The following is a 17,483-nucleotide window of genomic DNA, read 5'->3' as shown; positions in this document are numbered from 1 at the left end:
ATCGTCTCGTCATTTTATTTTTACCTGTGAAAAACCACTTTTAAGAAAAACCCAACGTCGTTTTCACGGTGTCTCTCTCTTTCTCTTGTAGGAGAAAACTTTTGTCTGTCGGGAACGCATGTTACAGTGTAAAAGAAAGCAAAAGAGAGAAAGAGAAGAGTGGGGGGATAAATTTCAAAGAAAGTCATGTAGCCAGAAAGCTATCATGAGAGTAAAGGTTCTTATCGTATATGAATCATAAAAAAAATAGAGAAAAAAAAAGAATTTTCTTTACGTTTATATCTAGATATAGATCAAAGAGCAGTTAGAGTAAAAAAAAAACAAGGTTTATTTTTCTATTCCTTTGAGGATCTTTTTATTTTTTCGCCACATATATTGTTCTTTTGAGCCAACTGTAAATTTTGATGCAAAAATGAGGGGGAAAAAAATGTCTTGTTTTATCAAAACAAAAGTATACATTAAAATATAATAAAATAAATAGTGTCAAATGTATCAAATTTGAGGAAATTTTTTTTTTATCTATTTTTTATTATAAGAATTTTCTAATTTTTATTATAAAAAATAATATATAATATATATATATATATATTGCTATTATTATCATTATTATTTTTTTTATTGTGTATTATTGAATTAAAAAATTGAAATTATAAAATATTTTATTTTTGTTTCAGTTAGAAAGGGATGAAAAAAATGATTTTCACAAAAGGCAATTTCGCTGATATTCATCAACATGTAAGTAAAAATTTCTAATTAAAAATTTTTTATTTGCATACTCAGAAAAAAATTATTATTTGCAAAGGGTTATTGTAAAAATAATTTTTTTTTTTTTTTGCTATTAGAAACTTTTTTATAATCAAAAAAGAGAAAGAGAAATTAATTTTTTTAAAAAAAGAATTTTTTTTTTTTTTTTGTAACAATTTTCACACACGCGCAAACATGTTGGACTAAATTAATGAAATTATGCAATAAGTTGTTAAATGTGGTGTGACATGGTGAAGTGGAAAAGTACCTGTGGAAATACTTAGTTCCCTTGGGTGGTGCCAACAGTGTGAAACTGAATTAAACTAAATTCCAGAGTAAAGCAATTAGCGTGATTTAACAGGACGAAACACATTTGGCTTTGATTTATTAACAGTACACAGAGTCCAAACAAGTATTATATATAAATTTTTTTCCCCTTTTAAATCTTTATACATATTTATTGTCATTTTAATGAACTATTCACGCAATATATGCAAAACTATTTATTTTTAATTGCGTATATATTTGAAATTGAACTATACTTTTTTTGTTTCTACAAAACGTTTATTAATAAATAAATTATTATTATTTATTAGTAATAATAATAATTGATTGATAATTGTATAATTTTCACTTACAATTCATTAGTAATAGATAAATAATTATTTTTTTTCTACTCACTTTGTTGTACAAGAATGAGTATTGCATGGCATTAGAACCTTTTCCGGTTTTATATTTGGATCGCAATTAGCTTCATCAGTTTCAGTCTCATCAGGTCCAGTTGATTTACATATTGCCCGTGCTATTTTATAACCTGTAATAAAATTTTTAATAATATTCCATTTCTTTTATAATTTACATCTATGTATAGATTTTATACAATTTCCTTTTGATTATTTTCTTTCAAGGAATTCATTTTTTTCCTTTTTCTAATTTAAAAAAAAAAATTGGTAATTTGTTTAATTCAAATAAATAATATTTATTTTATTTAAATAATCGTTTGGTTTGATTGAGTCAAATAAATTTTTTTTTTTTTGGGTAAAGTGTTTAATGATATATAAGGAAAAGATTAATTGTATAATTGAAGAAAGGATTAAGTAGTGTTTAAAATGTGTCTTACCTCCGCCACAAGATTCGGTACAAGCGGAAGCTGGTTCTAGGACCCAACTATATCTTCCGTGACAACTTGATCCATTTCCACCACAAACACCGCATACATCAGTTTTTTTATTGCTTCCTATTCTGAGATCGCATCCAACTTTCTGAAATAAATTAATTTATAAAAAATTAATGAATTTTTTTTTTATTTTTAACACGTCTGCGACCTTCAGCTTATAATTATAGTGAAAAATTTAATAGTCAATATTAAAAAAGATTTACCAAGTTCTAATTAGGGTTTTACGTCATGTCTGACTAAAATTATCATTTAAATTTTCTATTCGATTTTATTTTCGCATTAAATTTTTTCTCTCACTAAAAATTACCATTTTCTTTACTTTTTTTTTTTTTTTTTTTTTTTAATAACCGTTTTTTCCAAATAATAATTATAAAGTTAACATGTTTTATTTCGAGCGGTTTTTTTTCCATATCTATTTTATAATTCATTCACAATTTCTGATTCCGTTCTCATTAATTAATAAATTCTAATTAATTATTTAATTAATAAATTTCCATTTGCGTATATAATTATTTTCATTTATAATTATACAATAATTAATTTATAAACCGTAAAAAATTATTACAAAATGAATTTAATTTATACATACGGCAAAAATTAGTTTTGCAAAAAAGAAAATTTTAATTTTGCTGTTACATTTTTTTTTCATGTAATAATAAATGTTAATTTCTCTTTTTTTTTCGACGATAGTGAAATTGCGAGACGCGACAAGAAGGGAAGAGAGTATATTTTTATTTAATCATGAAAAAAAATTTCGGTGGTTTGAAAGTTGGTATTTGATTAAATGTTCGATTCGGAAAAATTTTATTCTGATGTCGATCGTGACCCGACTTGAATGTAGATCTGATTTGTTATTCAGCTTGCATAGAGGGCTCTTGAGTATAGGGAGTACATTATTCATCTCTTATCCATGACGAGAAAAGTGAACTAAACTGGCTGTGCAAAAGGAACGCGCAGAAAGATTCAAATGATGATGATGGTCCAAAAGATGAGTGGAAAAGATATGTTATTCGCGTTATTTGTTTTTGTGATCCCTATTTCTAAACCCCCCCCCCAAAAAAAAAACAATTGCAATATTTTTGTAATTATAACAGTTAACAATTTATTGCTAAATTTCATTTATTTTTTTTGACAATAGTTTTTTTTTTATAATTTGAGTGGTCACTGACAGAAAATTTTCTTTTGAAATTTCTATTTCTTTCTCTATTTATTTTTCTATTTATTTATTTTTTTGTTTTTATTTTACATTTTTTATTTCTATTTTCAATTTTCTATTACCATTTTCTAAGGGTGATTTTTATGTTCCGGATCCCCTGAAGAAACTTTTTTATTCGATTTTCAAACAAAAATAATGGAATTAAAAAAAAAATTTAGAGGGTCCGAAACATAAAAATCACTCTGTATATTTATTTTCTCCTTGAATTGAACTGAATTTTAATTAAATTACCAAGTATTTATATAATTATTTTGTAAATACTTGGAAAATAGTTAATTTATTTTGGAATTTTATTACCCTTATACCTGTATCCCAAGTTTTATCTTTGAAGTACAAAAGGATATATACAAGATCAAAACAAAGTTGGAGAATATTTAATTAGTTGCAATTCGTGTATTGACCTGTTTAAACGTGATTATAATAGGAGTTTAAATAATTTTAAAAAATTTTTAATTTTATATTTCTTTAATTAGTTTTTATTTATTTTTTCAGATTTCAATCGGGATATAATTTCGGGAGTGTACGACTTTTTTTTCATTTTAGTAAAATGTTTTTTTTTTTTTTTTTTAAATTCCGGGAGTATTTTTAATTTAACACGTGCTTCCGGGAGTGTCCGAAATTCTTAAACTCGCGATCGTTTAAATATTCAAAAAAGGTATTTTTTTTAATGAAGCACGTGTTCGAATTTTTTTTTTTTAATCAAAATAGCTTAAATTTAAAAAATGTATTTTGCTTTTTAATTTAATACGTGCTTCCGGGAGTGTTCGAAATTCTTAAAACCGCGATCTAAATATTCAAAAAAAAGTATTTTTTAATGAAGCACGTGTATTCAAAATTCTTAAAATTGCGATTGTTTAAAAAAAATAGTATTTTGATTTTAGTTTAGCGTACGTGCTATCGGGAGTGTTCGAAATTCTTAAAACCGCGATCGTTTATTTAAAAAATTTTTTTTATAGCACATGCTTTCGGGAGTGTTTGAAATTATAAAAATTGCGAGTGTTTATGGCAGAACTTATCGTCCCGATGATACGTCGATTGCAGTCTAAGGTTAGTGATTTATTTTTTTTTTTATAAATAATTCCTTTTTTTAATTCACATTTTTTTTACTTACATTTAAATCGCAGGAAATTATTTTTTAGAATAGAATAAAAAAAATTGCATTTTAAAATTTCTCGACAGTGGGAAATAGGAAAATTTTTAATAGTCACCCTGAATAATGGTATATAAAATATAAAAATACAAGTCAAAATCAGTTATTGGAAAAAAAAAAAAATTGAAATTATTTGTCCCTGGTTATAATTGGTTCTATCTCCAACGCGATAGTTATATACTGAGTTTACTGATATTGAGTTGGAGGGACATTTCGCGTAAAGGGAAGACGCTATCGTTTCCGAAATTATGTTTGCTTTTGCTAGGAAAACAGTATTGCCGCAGCAAACGGGAGTTGTAATTGGAAAGGCTGATGAAACAATCGGTTATGTTTCCGACAAAGTTATCAAACAAAACTCCTATGAAACTAATAGGAAAACATTTCAAAGGAAGAAATAAATAAAATAATTTCAAATATGAGTTTCTCGAACAATGGTAATTATTGGATTTATTGGCAAATAAAACCACTCGCTATATCCACATATGAACAATACATATAATTAAAAATTTGACCAATAGCAATAAAAATCTAAATTTACATTAAAAAAAATAATTGTATTAATAAAAAAATTAGTACAATAGTTTTTGTTATGTTCCGCGATAATTATATTTAAAATCCAAAAATTATAAACCATTTTTCAAAAAAAAAGTTTAAGATTTTTAAAAATCAGTTCTTTGAAAAACATATATTTGAAAATATTGTTCTTTATATATATATTTTTTTTGGAGAGAATTTTTTTTCATCCCCTTCCCCCTTGCAGAAACAGGTGTCGTGTATCTCAAGAGATTTTTAAAAGATATTGCATCGCGTGTCCTACTTTGACAATTCTTGGTAAAGTTTTGCGAGAGTTTTAGAATTTCTCATCGGATCGTTAACAACTTTTGCAAGTTTCTTGTACACGTTGTATTTTCAGTTTTGAAGGGTCTGTCGAAGTCCAAGATTTTAACTACCAAGTTTGACTTTTCCAGACTTGTTTATCATGAAAAATATTCATGAAACTTTTCACTTGACAAATTTTCTCTATATTATTATTATTATGTACACATCAAAATGAGTCACTTAAGAATATTATACTTCAAAAAAAAATAAATAAATAAATAAATTTCTACAACTGTAATTTTAGTCCCTCAAATATTCAAAAAAGAAATACAAAATTGATTCATGAAAATGGAAATAGTATCTAATTTATTTCCGCAGAGGTTAATAAAAAAAAAAGAAAAAATTGCAGTCCAACTGTCGAATGCAATAAGTTTTATAAAAAGACTTCGCAGCTGAAATAAGGTTCTTGAAGAAAGTAATTACCCGTTGTTTGACTAAAGTTAAAGTCAGTCCATTATTATGCGAAACTAGTTAGCATTTACTGCTGTAGGTTAGAATTTAAAGATCCTGAGTTGGTACACTCGGACTCAAAATTACTCAAGTTCTTCATTTTAATCACAATTTTGTCTTCAAAATGTTTCGAATATTTCAAATATCTTTTTGTGGTAGAATTTATTTGATTTAAATAAAAAAAGTTTTTTACGCCAAATAAATAGGCTGGTAGGCTGTGAGAAAAATATTTATTTAAATTAAATATATTTGGTTCAAATAAAACATTTCTCTGGGTGTAGGGAGTCAGTCATTTTTCGAATTTTTAGTTGTAATACAGTTTCCTTATATTTTCAGAAAAATTTTATTTTATTTTTTTTCTAATAATTGACTCATTTTTATATATGACCAACGATATTGCATGATGACGCTTCTAATTAACCGGTTTGTTTCTCGAGCTCGTAATCACAGTCATTTTCATAAACTTAGCGACCTAGTTTACAATTACTTTTCCTTATTACATACACATTGTCTTCCCTCTTACACCTTAATTACACGATTATGTGAATGTTTATTTATAATGAACGTTTCCTCGAATCGATGCAAAATTCTCATTTGAGCGAGTTCATTTAAAATTATTTATTAATTAATGAAAACATAATTTAGAAGTCTAATTTATGAAAATTAATCGTCAAAGTAGGTAAATTCAAATTTTTGATTTAAATTACCTTACTAATTTTTTGTTAAAAAACTTAATAATAATTTTTGTAACTTACGACACATTCTCCTCCAATGCAAACGTCAAGACTCTCGGGTCGACATCTAGTGCCGTCTTTGACTTTTTCTGCGAGTTGAACGATTATTGTCTCTTCGGAATCAACACTCGTACTATATTCCTCTTCACTTGATTCTGTTCTGCCTGCTAATAATTTTTCATCTTTATTATTATTGGAAACATCGTCCAGCGATTGTTCTCCACGGCATATTAATGAACATAATCTTGTCGAATCATAGTATGGATACCATTTTAATAATTGTCCACCATATGGAACATTATTGAATGCTTCACATTGTTCTGCTCGATAATTTGTTGGAATGTCACAAGGCTGAAACATATTTACAGTAACGAATATAAAAATTATTTTTAAAAAAATTATGAGAAATTTTCAATTAAAACGAAATATTTAAAAAAAGTCATCATTTAAGTATTCAAAAATTTATCAGATAATTCTACTTTAAAAAATGTTATTTTAACTTTTGTGTCAAAAAACTGTCTTGGAAAATTGAGAAAGAGAGTATTATTATCGGCGTTCTCAATTCCCTTGTGAAAATCCACCTCTATTTAAAATTTTCTTGACAAACGCCCTTCCTTGTGGAAGTTTATATGCGATAAGATGAAAGTTTCTAAAACATTCGTAAACGTTGTATTTTACATAACAAGGTCAATCGAAAGCTTGAGTGCGTTTTTACTTTTTTAAGTTTTTACTCAAAAATATTTTGGAAAAATTTTCGAAAAATTAAATTCGAGTGATAACCACTTCGGAATACCGCCAAAAAAATGAGCAAAAAGTCTCGAACACAAAATGTATGGCACACTTTTTGATTGGTCCAGCGGGTACTGAGCTACAATTAAAAAAATTGGGGGAAAAATTTTCTAAAAATTAAATTCGCGAGATAATCGTTTGAGAATACCGCCAATGTGATTAGAAGAAAGTTCTGAACAAAAAATGTATGGCGCACTTTTTGATTGGTCCAGCGGATGCTGAGCTACACTCAAAATCAATTTGGAAAAATTTTCGAAAAATTAAATTCGCGAGATAATGTCTCGGGAATAATGCCAAAAAATTGAGCAAAAAGTCTCGAACAAAAAATGTATGGCGCACTTTTTGATTGGTCAGCGGATGCTGAGCTACATTTAAAAAAATTGGGGGAAAAATTTTCGAAAAATTAAATTCGCGAGATAATTGTTCGAGAATACCGCCAAAGTGATTAGAAGAAAGTTCTGAACAAAAAATGTATGGCTCACTTTTTGATTGGTCTAGCGGATGCTGAGCTACACTCAAAATCAATTTTGAAAAATTTTCGAAAAATTAAATTCGCGAGACAATGTCTCGGGAATAATGCCAAAAAATTGAGCAAAAAGTCTCGAACAAAAAATGTATGGCGCACTTTTTGATTGGTCCAGCGGATGCTGAGCTACAATTAAAAAAATTGGGAGAAAAATTTTCGAAAAATTAAATTCGCGAGATAATGTCTCGGGAATAATGCCAAAAAATTGAGCAAAAAGTCTCGAACAAAAAATGTATGGCGCACTTTTTGATTGGTCCAGCGGATGCTGAGCTACAAATAAAAAAATGGGGGGAAAAATTTTCAAAAAACTAAATTCGCGAGATAATCGTTGGAGAATACCGCCAAAGTGATTAGAAGAAAGTTCTGAACAAAAAATGTATGGCGCACTTTTTGCTTGGTCCAGCGGATGCTGAGCTACACTCAAAATCAATTTGGAAAAATTTTCGAAAAATTAAATTCGCGAGATAATGTCTCGGGAATAATGCCAAAAAATTGAGCAAAAAGTCTCGAACAATAAATGTATGGCACACTTTTTGATTGGTCCAGCGGATGCTGAGCTACAAATAAAAAAATGGGGGGAAAAATTTTCAAAAAACTAAATTCGCGAGATAATCGTTGGAGAATACCGCCAAAGTGATTAGAAGAAAGTTCTGAACAAAAAATGTATGGCGCACTTTTTGCTTGGTCCAGCGGATGCTGAGCTACACTCAAAATCAATTTGGAAAAATTTTCGAAAAATTAAATTCGCGAGATAATGTCTCGGGAATAATGCCAAAAAATTGAGCAAAAAGTCTCGAACAATAAATGTATGGCACACTTTTTGATTGGTCTAGCGGATGCTGAGCTACATTTAAAAAAATTGGGGGAAAAATTTTCGAAAAATTAAATTCGCGAGATAATCGTTCGAGAATACCGCTAAAGTGATTAGAAGAAAGTTCTGAACAAAAAATGTATGGCGCACTTTTTGCTTGGTCCAGCGGATGCTGAGCTACACTCAAAATCAATTTGGAAAAATTTTCGAAAAATTAAATTCGCGAGATAATGTCTCGGGAATACAGGGCCTTAAAATAGTGTTTTTTTGTAGAGTTTTTTTTTAAATTGCAACATATTTATTATGTTAAAAAAAAATTTTTAAATAGTATTGTAACGGAAGAACCCATTTAGAATCGTTTTAAGAAATAAAGAAAGATAGAGAAAGAGAGTTTGAAGTGCCCTTTTCTACGTGACCAGTAAAATCGCCATATTCCTATCTACTCGAGAGGAAGTGACGTCTCTTCGAATATGGGAAAACAGCAGAGCGTACTCCTCGTTATTATGATAACGTGCCCTTTTTATTCTCGCTTTAAGATTTAAGGAATACGTGTTTGAGTAAGATAAGAGTAATATAATAATCGTCACATAAGAAAGCGAGAATACAGCGCACATTACCTGTGAAAAATAACAACTTTTTATTATCAAAAAAATATACTTTTCTTGCTTGCTCGGCTTTCTTTCCTATAAATAAGAAAAATCCTCTTTTTAACAAAGAACCACTTACATTCCTTTTTCAACACAAAAAAAGTAATAATAGTTTTTCAAGAAAATATTTTTGGTTTAATTAATCAAATTAAATTATAACTGAAATTTTTAATTTATTCATAATGTCGTGACCATAACCAACTTGTTCTACTAAGTTTTAAAATTAAAACAGTTTTACGACTGTTTTTTTTAGTTTATTCATTATGTGTGACTAAAACCAAACTTGTACTACTGATATTTTTACCAAGCATTTACTTGCATTACTGATAAAATTACAAACATGTAGAAAGTTTAGCCAAATATTGACTTGTACTACTGACAAAATTACAACATCTGACGAGACAATTACTTCAACTACTTAATGTTTCATACTTATTTTTTTAATTAAAAAAATCATTTTTAATTTTTTCTTGATAAAAAATTGTAAAATTAAATAAAATTAAAGAAAATAAATTATGGAATATTATAAAACAATCGTATTCTGATTTGAGAAATTTTTTTTTTTGTTTAATTATATATCTATATGGATTTTGGGGAAAAAGTTTCTTGGGGAAAATTTACGAGAATGTAATTCCGCAATCGGGAAGGGAAGAAAGATGTCCTTTTCACCTTTCCGGTCACGAATATTCCGTGCACGTTGTGCCTGATAATCCGATCGTAACGGATTACGGTAAAGTTTGTCGTGCACAAGGTATAAACCTGGCATATAGTGCGCGTAATACGTGCTCTCTCTCCCTCTCTCTTTCTTTCTCAACGGAAGTACGTTTATAGGTTGAAAATAAAGTTTTGCCACAATAGTAGGTGGGTGGCAAGTATATTTTTATGTCAACAATTCGTCTCTCTGGCTAACCTTTTGTTCTGACCTCATAACTTTTCCATTTTCACGATCTACCAATTTCCTGGTGACACAATTTTAATCCAAGTTTCCCACACTATATATATATTGAGCGATTTCTCAGTTTCGAATATTTTTTTTGTTTTTGTTTTCTATTCATTGTAAAAGCTGTTTAACGAAATTTTTTTTTTTTATTCATTATTATAAATTTTTTTCTCTTTGTAATATCATTTTGAAATTGAGAAATAATTCGCGAAGAAATTTTTTTTAGAAAGTTATTTCAAAATTAATTACAGAATTAATATTTATTATTAATATTTATTATATCACTTTTTAGTCATTTAGTTTTTTTTTTTGTTTTTTGGATTATTTTGTTATATATTTATTAAATTAATTTGCAATGGTGTAATAAATTTAATAAACATGATGTTTTTTTTTGCAGAACGGAAAATTGGAGCTTTATCGAGGGATTTAGTGAGGGTGAGTCATTATTATTTTTTTATTGGAATTATTATACTAGGGTATACCAAATATTGTTTGATTTTATATTTATATACGGATTGTGCCCATTTATCATTTTTATTCATTTTTTGAATGACTTATTGATATATTTTTTTTATTTATTATTATACTATTATAATATAATTTTTTAATACAATGTAGTTTTCTAAAAAAATATTATAAAATTTTTATAATTTTTATAATTAAAAATTTTAATAAAAAAATACATTGTATTAAAAAATTATTAATTCTTTTCTTTAATTTAAATTAAAACGCGAAAAGTAAGAATGACTTTCTGATTTTATAATGAAAAAAAAAAAAAAAAATGATAATTAAATTTATTATTAAAATAACGATTGCGAGAGAATTAAATTAGGGTTTCAATGCAATATGTATTATTCACAAATTGACATTTAATTTCTGTTAATTAATGATGGAAAGCGATGTGTAAACATTGATTCGCAAATAACAATCAACGGGTCAAACATACCGGGAATAAGTAAAGCAAGTGTAATATTCAAGGTAACTGTATGATCGGCTTTGTTTGCAATAATTACATACTGGCTTTGAAAATTCGTATTGTTATATATTTCCAATTATAACTGTGTGTATAGTGATTAACTTTATGATTTTCCTAATATCAATACAATTTTTTCCCCCTTATAAATATCAATAAAATCAATAATATATTATTAATAAATGGGCATTTTATTTTATTTCATTGTAAAGAATTTAATAATTAAAATTTTTAAAATAATTAATTTTATTTTTAATAATAAAAATTTCTATTGAAATGAAATAAAATGTTTTCTATAATATATATATATATATATATATATATATATATATATATATTGTTCATCCATAGATTATTCTTGGGAGAAAAAATATTTATCTAAAAAATTGTTTCTAAATCTAGAAAAAATTAAATACTTTTTTAATTTATATTTTTTTCTTAACATATTTAATTGAAAAGAACTCGTATTTGAATTAATTAGCATTTTTAATACAATTAAAGTGATAAATTGATTTTTGAATTTTATGGAATATTGAATCCTTTTACGATATATGTTGAGGTAAATTGTTATATAAGGGTCATTGCAATGCATTTAGGTAATAGATTAGGAGGATTAATGTGATTTCGCACATTAATTATTGTACTGTAAAATAATTCAATGGAAAATAATTCTTGCGTGAATAATAATTTTTTTTTTATAAAATTTTTTTAAGATACACATTTTTATCAAATGATAGAGTTTTTTTGATATTAGAATTTTTTAATTTATAATTTTCAATTTATAATTTTCAATGTTTAAGTTAATTTAAATTTTTAAAAGGAGATTAATATTTCTTTGTTTTATAATTTATTTTATTTTTTTTTTTTACCAAAATCATTAATGAGAAAAAATTTTTTTTTTTTAATAATCTTTTTTTATTGTATATATTAATACATATATATTAATAATTAGATCGATTTCTATTATATCCATGGAAAATAGAAGGCATTATTTTTAGTCTGATATGGCATTGGAAAAAAAAGTTTGAGGTTGTAGCGTCCATTAAATGAGAAAAAAGGAAGGGGAGAGAAAGAGAGGGAGAGCTTTTAAACTCAGCTCATTGAACAATCGACTATTTATGATGAAGTAATGGCAATGCATTTCACAGAAAAAAAAAAACTGTTAACGAGAAGATTTTTCACTATTATAGTTATATAGGGGATATAAAATTTCTCGAGAATAAGAACTTTTGACATTTTATAACACTGGAAATTTGGTTTTTTTTTAACATTGAAAAATTGTGAGATATTAAAATAAAATATGCAACAATTTAATGCCAAATTGGATTATAGAAAAATAAAATTGCATTAAAATCGTTGCGTCTTATTTTAATACCTCTTAATTTTCAGTGAGGGAAAATAGTTATGCGTCTCGTAAAAAAGAGGAGAAATATTTGTTTGAAACCACCAAATTTTTGTTGCATCTACTAAATAAACATAAATATAGAATTTATTTTGAAAAAATTATAAATAAAAATAAATACAGATAAATTTAAATAATTAGAAATAAATTTAGATAATAAAAAAAACAGAATAGAAAAATGAAAAGAAAAATAGAAAAGTATAATATAATAGTTGAAATTTTTTTTTATTGAATCAAGCAAAATTTTATTTGGCTCAATTAAATTCTGTCTTGAAAAAATTTATTAAATTTAGCAAACATTTATTTAGATCAAAAATATTTATTTGAATCAAAAATTTGTTTTTGAAATCAAATTATCAAAAATCAAAGTTAATGCAAAAAAAAAAAAAAATTGTGTTTGGTGCAAACAAAACTTTTCTCTGTATATAAAAAGAAATAGAAGAGCAGCTTTATAATGACGAATTTGTTAGTTAATTAATTTCCACTCGATATATATCGGATGTGGAAACACACTGCAAAGCAGTCGAGAGTTTCACAATAATATATCATTTAAGCCTGGCTAACAGCAGGAGCGTAGATTTCGGGTCGCCAAGCATATCAAGGGGGATGAAAACTGGCATAGAAACCAGGTCAAATCTGAACGGAGGGAAATGATTATGCTTTAAAGTGAGAAGCGAGAGAGCAAGAGAGAGAGAGAGAGAGACATGCAAACTATAACACAGGCTTTGCTTTCTATACAGAAAAGGACGCACGATAGTTTAGGACTCTGTGTGGCGTTCAATTCAAGGAAATCCAATTGAGTATATAATAGTGCCCCTTCTCTATACCAAGAATATCATTTAGATTTTGCCCACTATAAAAATTTTTCTGAATTACATTCCAAACAAAAATCATATACGAAAAATGTTTAAAAAAAAAAAATTTATTTCCATATCTGAGAGGGGGGGGGGTATTTGAAAAGAAAATTATAATGAGATTTCTTTATTGCATCCATTCAAACGGTAAAACGAGTTTTCATTTCCTAATTTGATTTTTATTGGTCTTTTTTTCCAAAAATTAACTTTTTTTAAAAAGAAAAGTAATTTTTTTTTTTCAAAAATGAAATCTGCATATAGAGAAATATTATTGAAGTGGTCTTGGAATTTAATCGACTATGTGAAACCACAAATATTTGCTTGGGTTGAGTGTGCTAAACTTTTGGCTCTATGACCGCAAACTTTGTCCCCAAAGGATGCTAAACAGCAAAAACGATATATGACAATAATTTTTTTTTTTCAAAAAATACACCATGAACTGTAATTAAAAACAAAAGTTTCTAAATATATTTTCGCGTAGCTCTCCATATTTTATTTCAATTTTATAATTACAAAAAGTAATTATATAAATAAATAATAAAAAATTTGATTTCTTTAAATATTTTTCAATATATATGAATTTATAATGGGCGCACAAATATATATTTTCATAAAAGGCTTTTGAATTTATTTATTTTATACAGGGGTTATAATATATAAATATAATATAGTTAATAGTTAAAATGAACTAGTAAATGTTGATGTGAACACGGACAATGAAATCTTTTAAATTGCAAATTAGCTCGTACTTTCTTTATGCTAATGATACCCCTCTTCTCTCTCTCTCTCTCTCTCTCTTGCATTTTTTAGTTCATTTTATTCACCACAACATTAGCCCCGTCTCTTTAAATTTTTTTCACTTGAATTAAAAATTTATTAAATTCTATTTACCTTCATGTACATAACCATTACGTTGCATTAACTACTAGAACTAAAATTACAAATTTTTTGCAACCTTTTTTTTTTGGCTAGATTTTAATACTTTTAATGTAGATTTAAAAAAATTATTACACGGAATAAAAGAAAAAGTAATTTTTACTACTTTCATAGTAAAACGGGAACTGTCAGAAGTTTCTGCGCATCTCTGTCAACTTTTACTCCAAAAATAGTAAAATTTACTTTAGAAATAGTAAAAATTACTACGGAACAGTAAAATTTACTACAAAAATAGTCAATTTTACTATTTTTAGAGTAAAAGTTGCCAGAGATGTGTAGAAACTTCGGACAGTTTCCGTTTTACTATGAAAGTAGTAAAAATTACTTTTTCATTTTTTTCCGTGTATGTCTGACTAAAACGATCTTTTACTACTGCAAACTAATTTTTTAAGGATTTAACAAATTATTGTCTGACTAAATTTGTTTTTACTACTAACACATAATTTTCAAAGAATTTAACAAGATTTTGCCTGACTAAACTTGTCTTTTACTACTAAATCTAGATGATAATAAAATAATAAAAAATAATAATAATAATGCTAATAATTTTATTATTCATTATTTTATTATTTTTTTAATAGTAAAATTAGAATAGAAAAAAAAATTTAAATAAAAAAAAAAATCTTTGAGAGAAAAAAAAAATTTTCAAATATAAATCCAATTTAATATTATGACGAGGAATTCTTTAAATACGTTTACAATAATGTTTAAAATGTGGCGTAGTTTTAATTTTTTTCTTTGAATTTAATAAAGTAGAATGTTGATATGAAATAAAGAGGAAAAAAAAATAGTGGAGAATTCTTTGATAAAAGAGAGAATGCGATTCAAATGGAATATATTCCTTATTTATAGTATGGGTTTGAATCCACAGTCTCTGTCGACAATTCCGTATATGTATATATATATATATATATATATATATATACGTGTGGGTATTCGCAAAACGGAAGCGGTAAGGACCTGGTATCCCACGAAGTAAATCCCTTCCGGTCGGATTTTAACTTGAAATTTATTGTTGCTCCGCTAAATTATTGTCTCCACGTGCAACTTCGAGGACCGCTTTTGGTGTAATTGACTCCCTGAGCGATTAATACTTCATTGAATTCCTTTTGAAACTCTCTCTCTCTCTCTTTCTCTCTTTTTTTTCAATAAAATTTCCCCTGATTTTTTCTTTTTGTATTTATTAATTATTATTATATTAAATAATATTCAGTAAAATTTTTTTTTGGAATTTTATTTTAATGAAAAAAAAAAATTTTATTTGATTCAATTAATTAATTGGTTCAAATAAATATTTTATTGATAATAATATATTGATAATCTAAATTTGATCGTGAAGGAATTTTTTTTTCCCTTGTATTTTGACAATATAAATGAAAGCATCACTTTATCGTTAGGGGAAAAATTATAGAGGGTCATAACTGCCTCGTACAATTTTGAAATCGGTGAATATGGAGGGTTCTTTTCACAACAGGATTGCGTCAATCAAAGATGAACAATGTGAGTTGTGTCAATTGAATATATATGTTGTGATAAAAAAAAAAAAAAAAAGTTCCAACAAAGAGGCATTTTCCGCGTCAAAATTTGTCTTGTCAATATATTTAAATGTCAAAAATAAATTTTTTTTTTGACTGGCTCCTATTTTAAAAATTTACCATTTTATCTATTTATCTGGGGGGCGGGGGGGAATTATACATATATTGCCTAGATTTTTCCCCCTTAATAAAAGGTGTGGGAGTTGCCAAATTTTTTTGTAATTTTGCTAATAGTAGAAATTTATTTATTTAATTTAATAATTAATTTATATTAATTTAATTTTAATTATGAATATTCAGTTATAATTTCTACATTTTTGTAATTTTTCAAAGTAGTATAAACTGATTTTAAGTCAGACATATTTTCTAGATTAGAAAATCAGTAGTACAAGTCAATAGTTAGTCACATTTTCTAAATTTTTGTATTTTATAAGTAGTATAGATTCAATTTAGTCGGACATAATATCGTGTAATGTTTAAAAAAAAGTAATACAAGTAAATATTTAGTAAGAACTCGTTAATAAATAATTTTATCAGTAGTATGAATCGATTTTAGTCAGACAAAATTTCTAAAAATAGAAAATTAGTTGTAAAAGTCAATATTTAGTCAGATTTTCTGAATTTTTGTATCTTTTAAGTAGTATAGACTCAATTTAGTCGGACATAATGTCGTGTAATGTGAAAAAAAGTAGTACAAGTAAATATTTAATAAGACTCGTAAATAAATAATTTTATCAGTAGTATGAATCGATTTTAGTCAGACAAAATTTCTAAAAATAGAAAATTAGTAGTACAAGCCAATATTTAGTCAGATTTTCTAAATTTTTGTATTTTTTAGTAGTATAAACTCAATTAAGTCAGACATATTTTCTAGATTAGAAAATCAGTAGTACAAGTCAATATTTAGTCAGATTTTCTAAATTTTTGTATTTTTTAAGTAGTATAGAATCAATTTAGTCAGACAGACCTTGTGTAATGTGTAAAAAAAAAGTAGTACAAGTAAATATTTAATAAGACTCGTTAATAAATAATTTTATCAGTAGTATAAATCGATTTTAGTCAGACATAATTTATAAAAATAGAAAATCAGTAGTACAAGTCAATATTTAGTTAGACGAATTTTTTTTAACAATTAATTAGAATCACTTTGACTATAATGTGAATGGTCTCATCCCAATATACGGTTCTTTTGATTCGTTTACTGCACTTGTTTCTCGAGGAAATAATTTTATTTAAATAGACAAGTTTATACGTTTTCCAAGTAGTTTAGTATGTAAAGTACATTGCATTCATGCAACCGAAACTGTATAAAGTTTGGTTCGACTATACAATATTAGACATTTATGTATATATATATATATATGTGATCAAGAGTAATGGTTCATATGGTTCGATACGCCTCGAAGCTTATCGTAATTTATATTGACATTTTGAGATTATCGTTGAATTGTACGTTTTCTATAAAATTTTAAAATATAACAAACTTGTCAATTTTTTCACGATTCTTCTTCTTATTTTTTTTTACTGAAAATAATTTTTTACAATCTTCAAAAAATATAAAAGTATTAAAAGCGAAAATTCTCCTTTTTTTTTGCTGAAATTATTTTTCAGGGTCTTAGAAAAATAAAAAATAGAAAAAGCGAAAATACTTCTTTTTTTTTGAAATTATTTCTCAGGGAAAGTATTGGTTTCTAAAAATCAGAGATGGAAATTTTTTTTT

The 17,483-nt window shown here is 26.2% G+C and overlaps 2 protein-coding genes across 7 annotated transcripts in view; one reads left to right on the top strand and one right to left on the bottom strand.

Annotated features, from left to right (window-relative positions):
* LOC127290510 (retinal homeobox protein Rx2-like) overlaps positions 1 to 17,483 on the top strand; it is a 390,969-nt gene that overhangs the window by 78,521 nt on the left and 294,965 nt on the right. Inside the window, exons 5-7 of the mRNA XM_051319130.1 lie at positions 675 to 735; positions 3,630 to 4,184; positions 10,461 to 10,498. The gene's annotated coding sequence lies outside the window, so the exon portion shown is untranslated. The remainder of the gene's footprint in view (positions 1 to 674; positions 736 to 3,629; positions 4,185 to 10,460; positions 10,499 to 17,483) is intronic.
* Positions 1 to 17,483, bottom strand: part of LOC127290499 (protein madd-4) — a 151,496-nt gene that overhangs the window by 19,803 nt on the left and 114,210 nt on the right. For all 6 annotated transcript variants that reach the window (XM_051319090.1, XM_051319093.1, XM_051319094.1 and 3 more), the window contains exons 7-9: positions 6,372 to 6,701; positions 1,865 to 2,006; positions 1,426 to 1,558 (exon numbers count right to left, since the gene is read on the bottom strand). In XM_051319090.1, the coding sequence (XP_051175047.1) occupies positions 1,426 to 1,558; positions 1,865 to 2,006; positions 6,372 to 6,701 (605 nt within the window). The remainder of the gene's footprint in view (positions 1 to 1,425; positions 1,559 to 1,864; positions 2,007 to 6,371; positions 6,702 to 17,483) is intronic.

Source organism: Leptopilina boulardi, unplaced genomic scaffold (assembly GCF_019393585.1).
Source record: "Leptopilina boulardi isolate dan_hultmark-lab unplaced genomic scaffold, ZJU_Lbou_2.1 LbouV2_70, whole genome shotgun sequence".
NCBI classification, from domain to species: Eukaryota; Metazoa; Arthropoda; class Insecta; order Hymenoptera; family Figitidae; genus Leptopilina; species Leptopilina boulardi.
The sequence above is the reverse complement of the archived record's forward strand: the minus strand, read 5'-3'. Positions and strand labels throughout refer to the sequence as shown.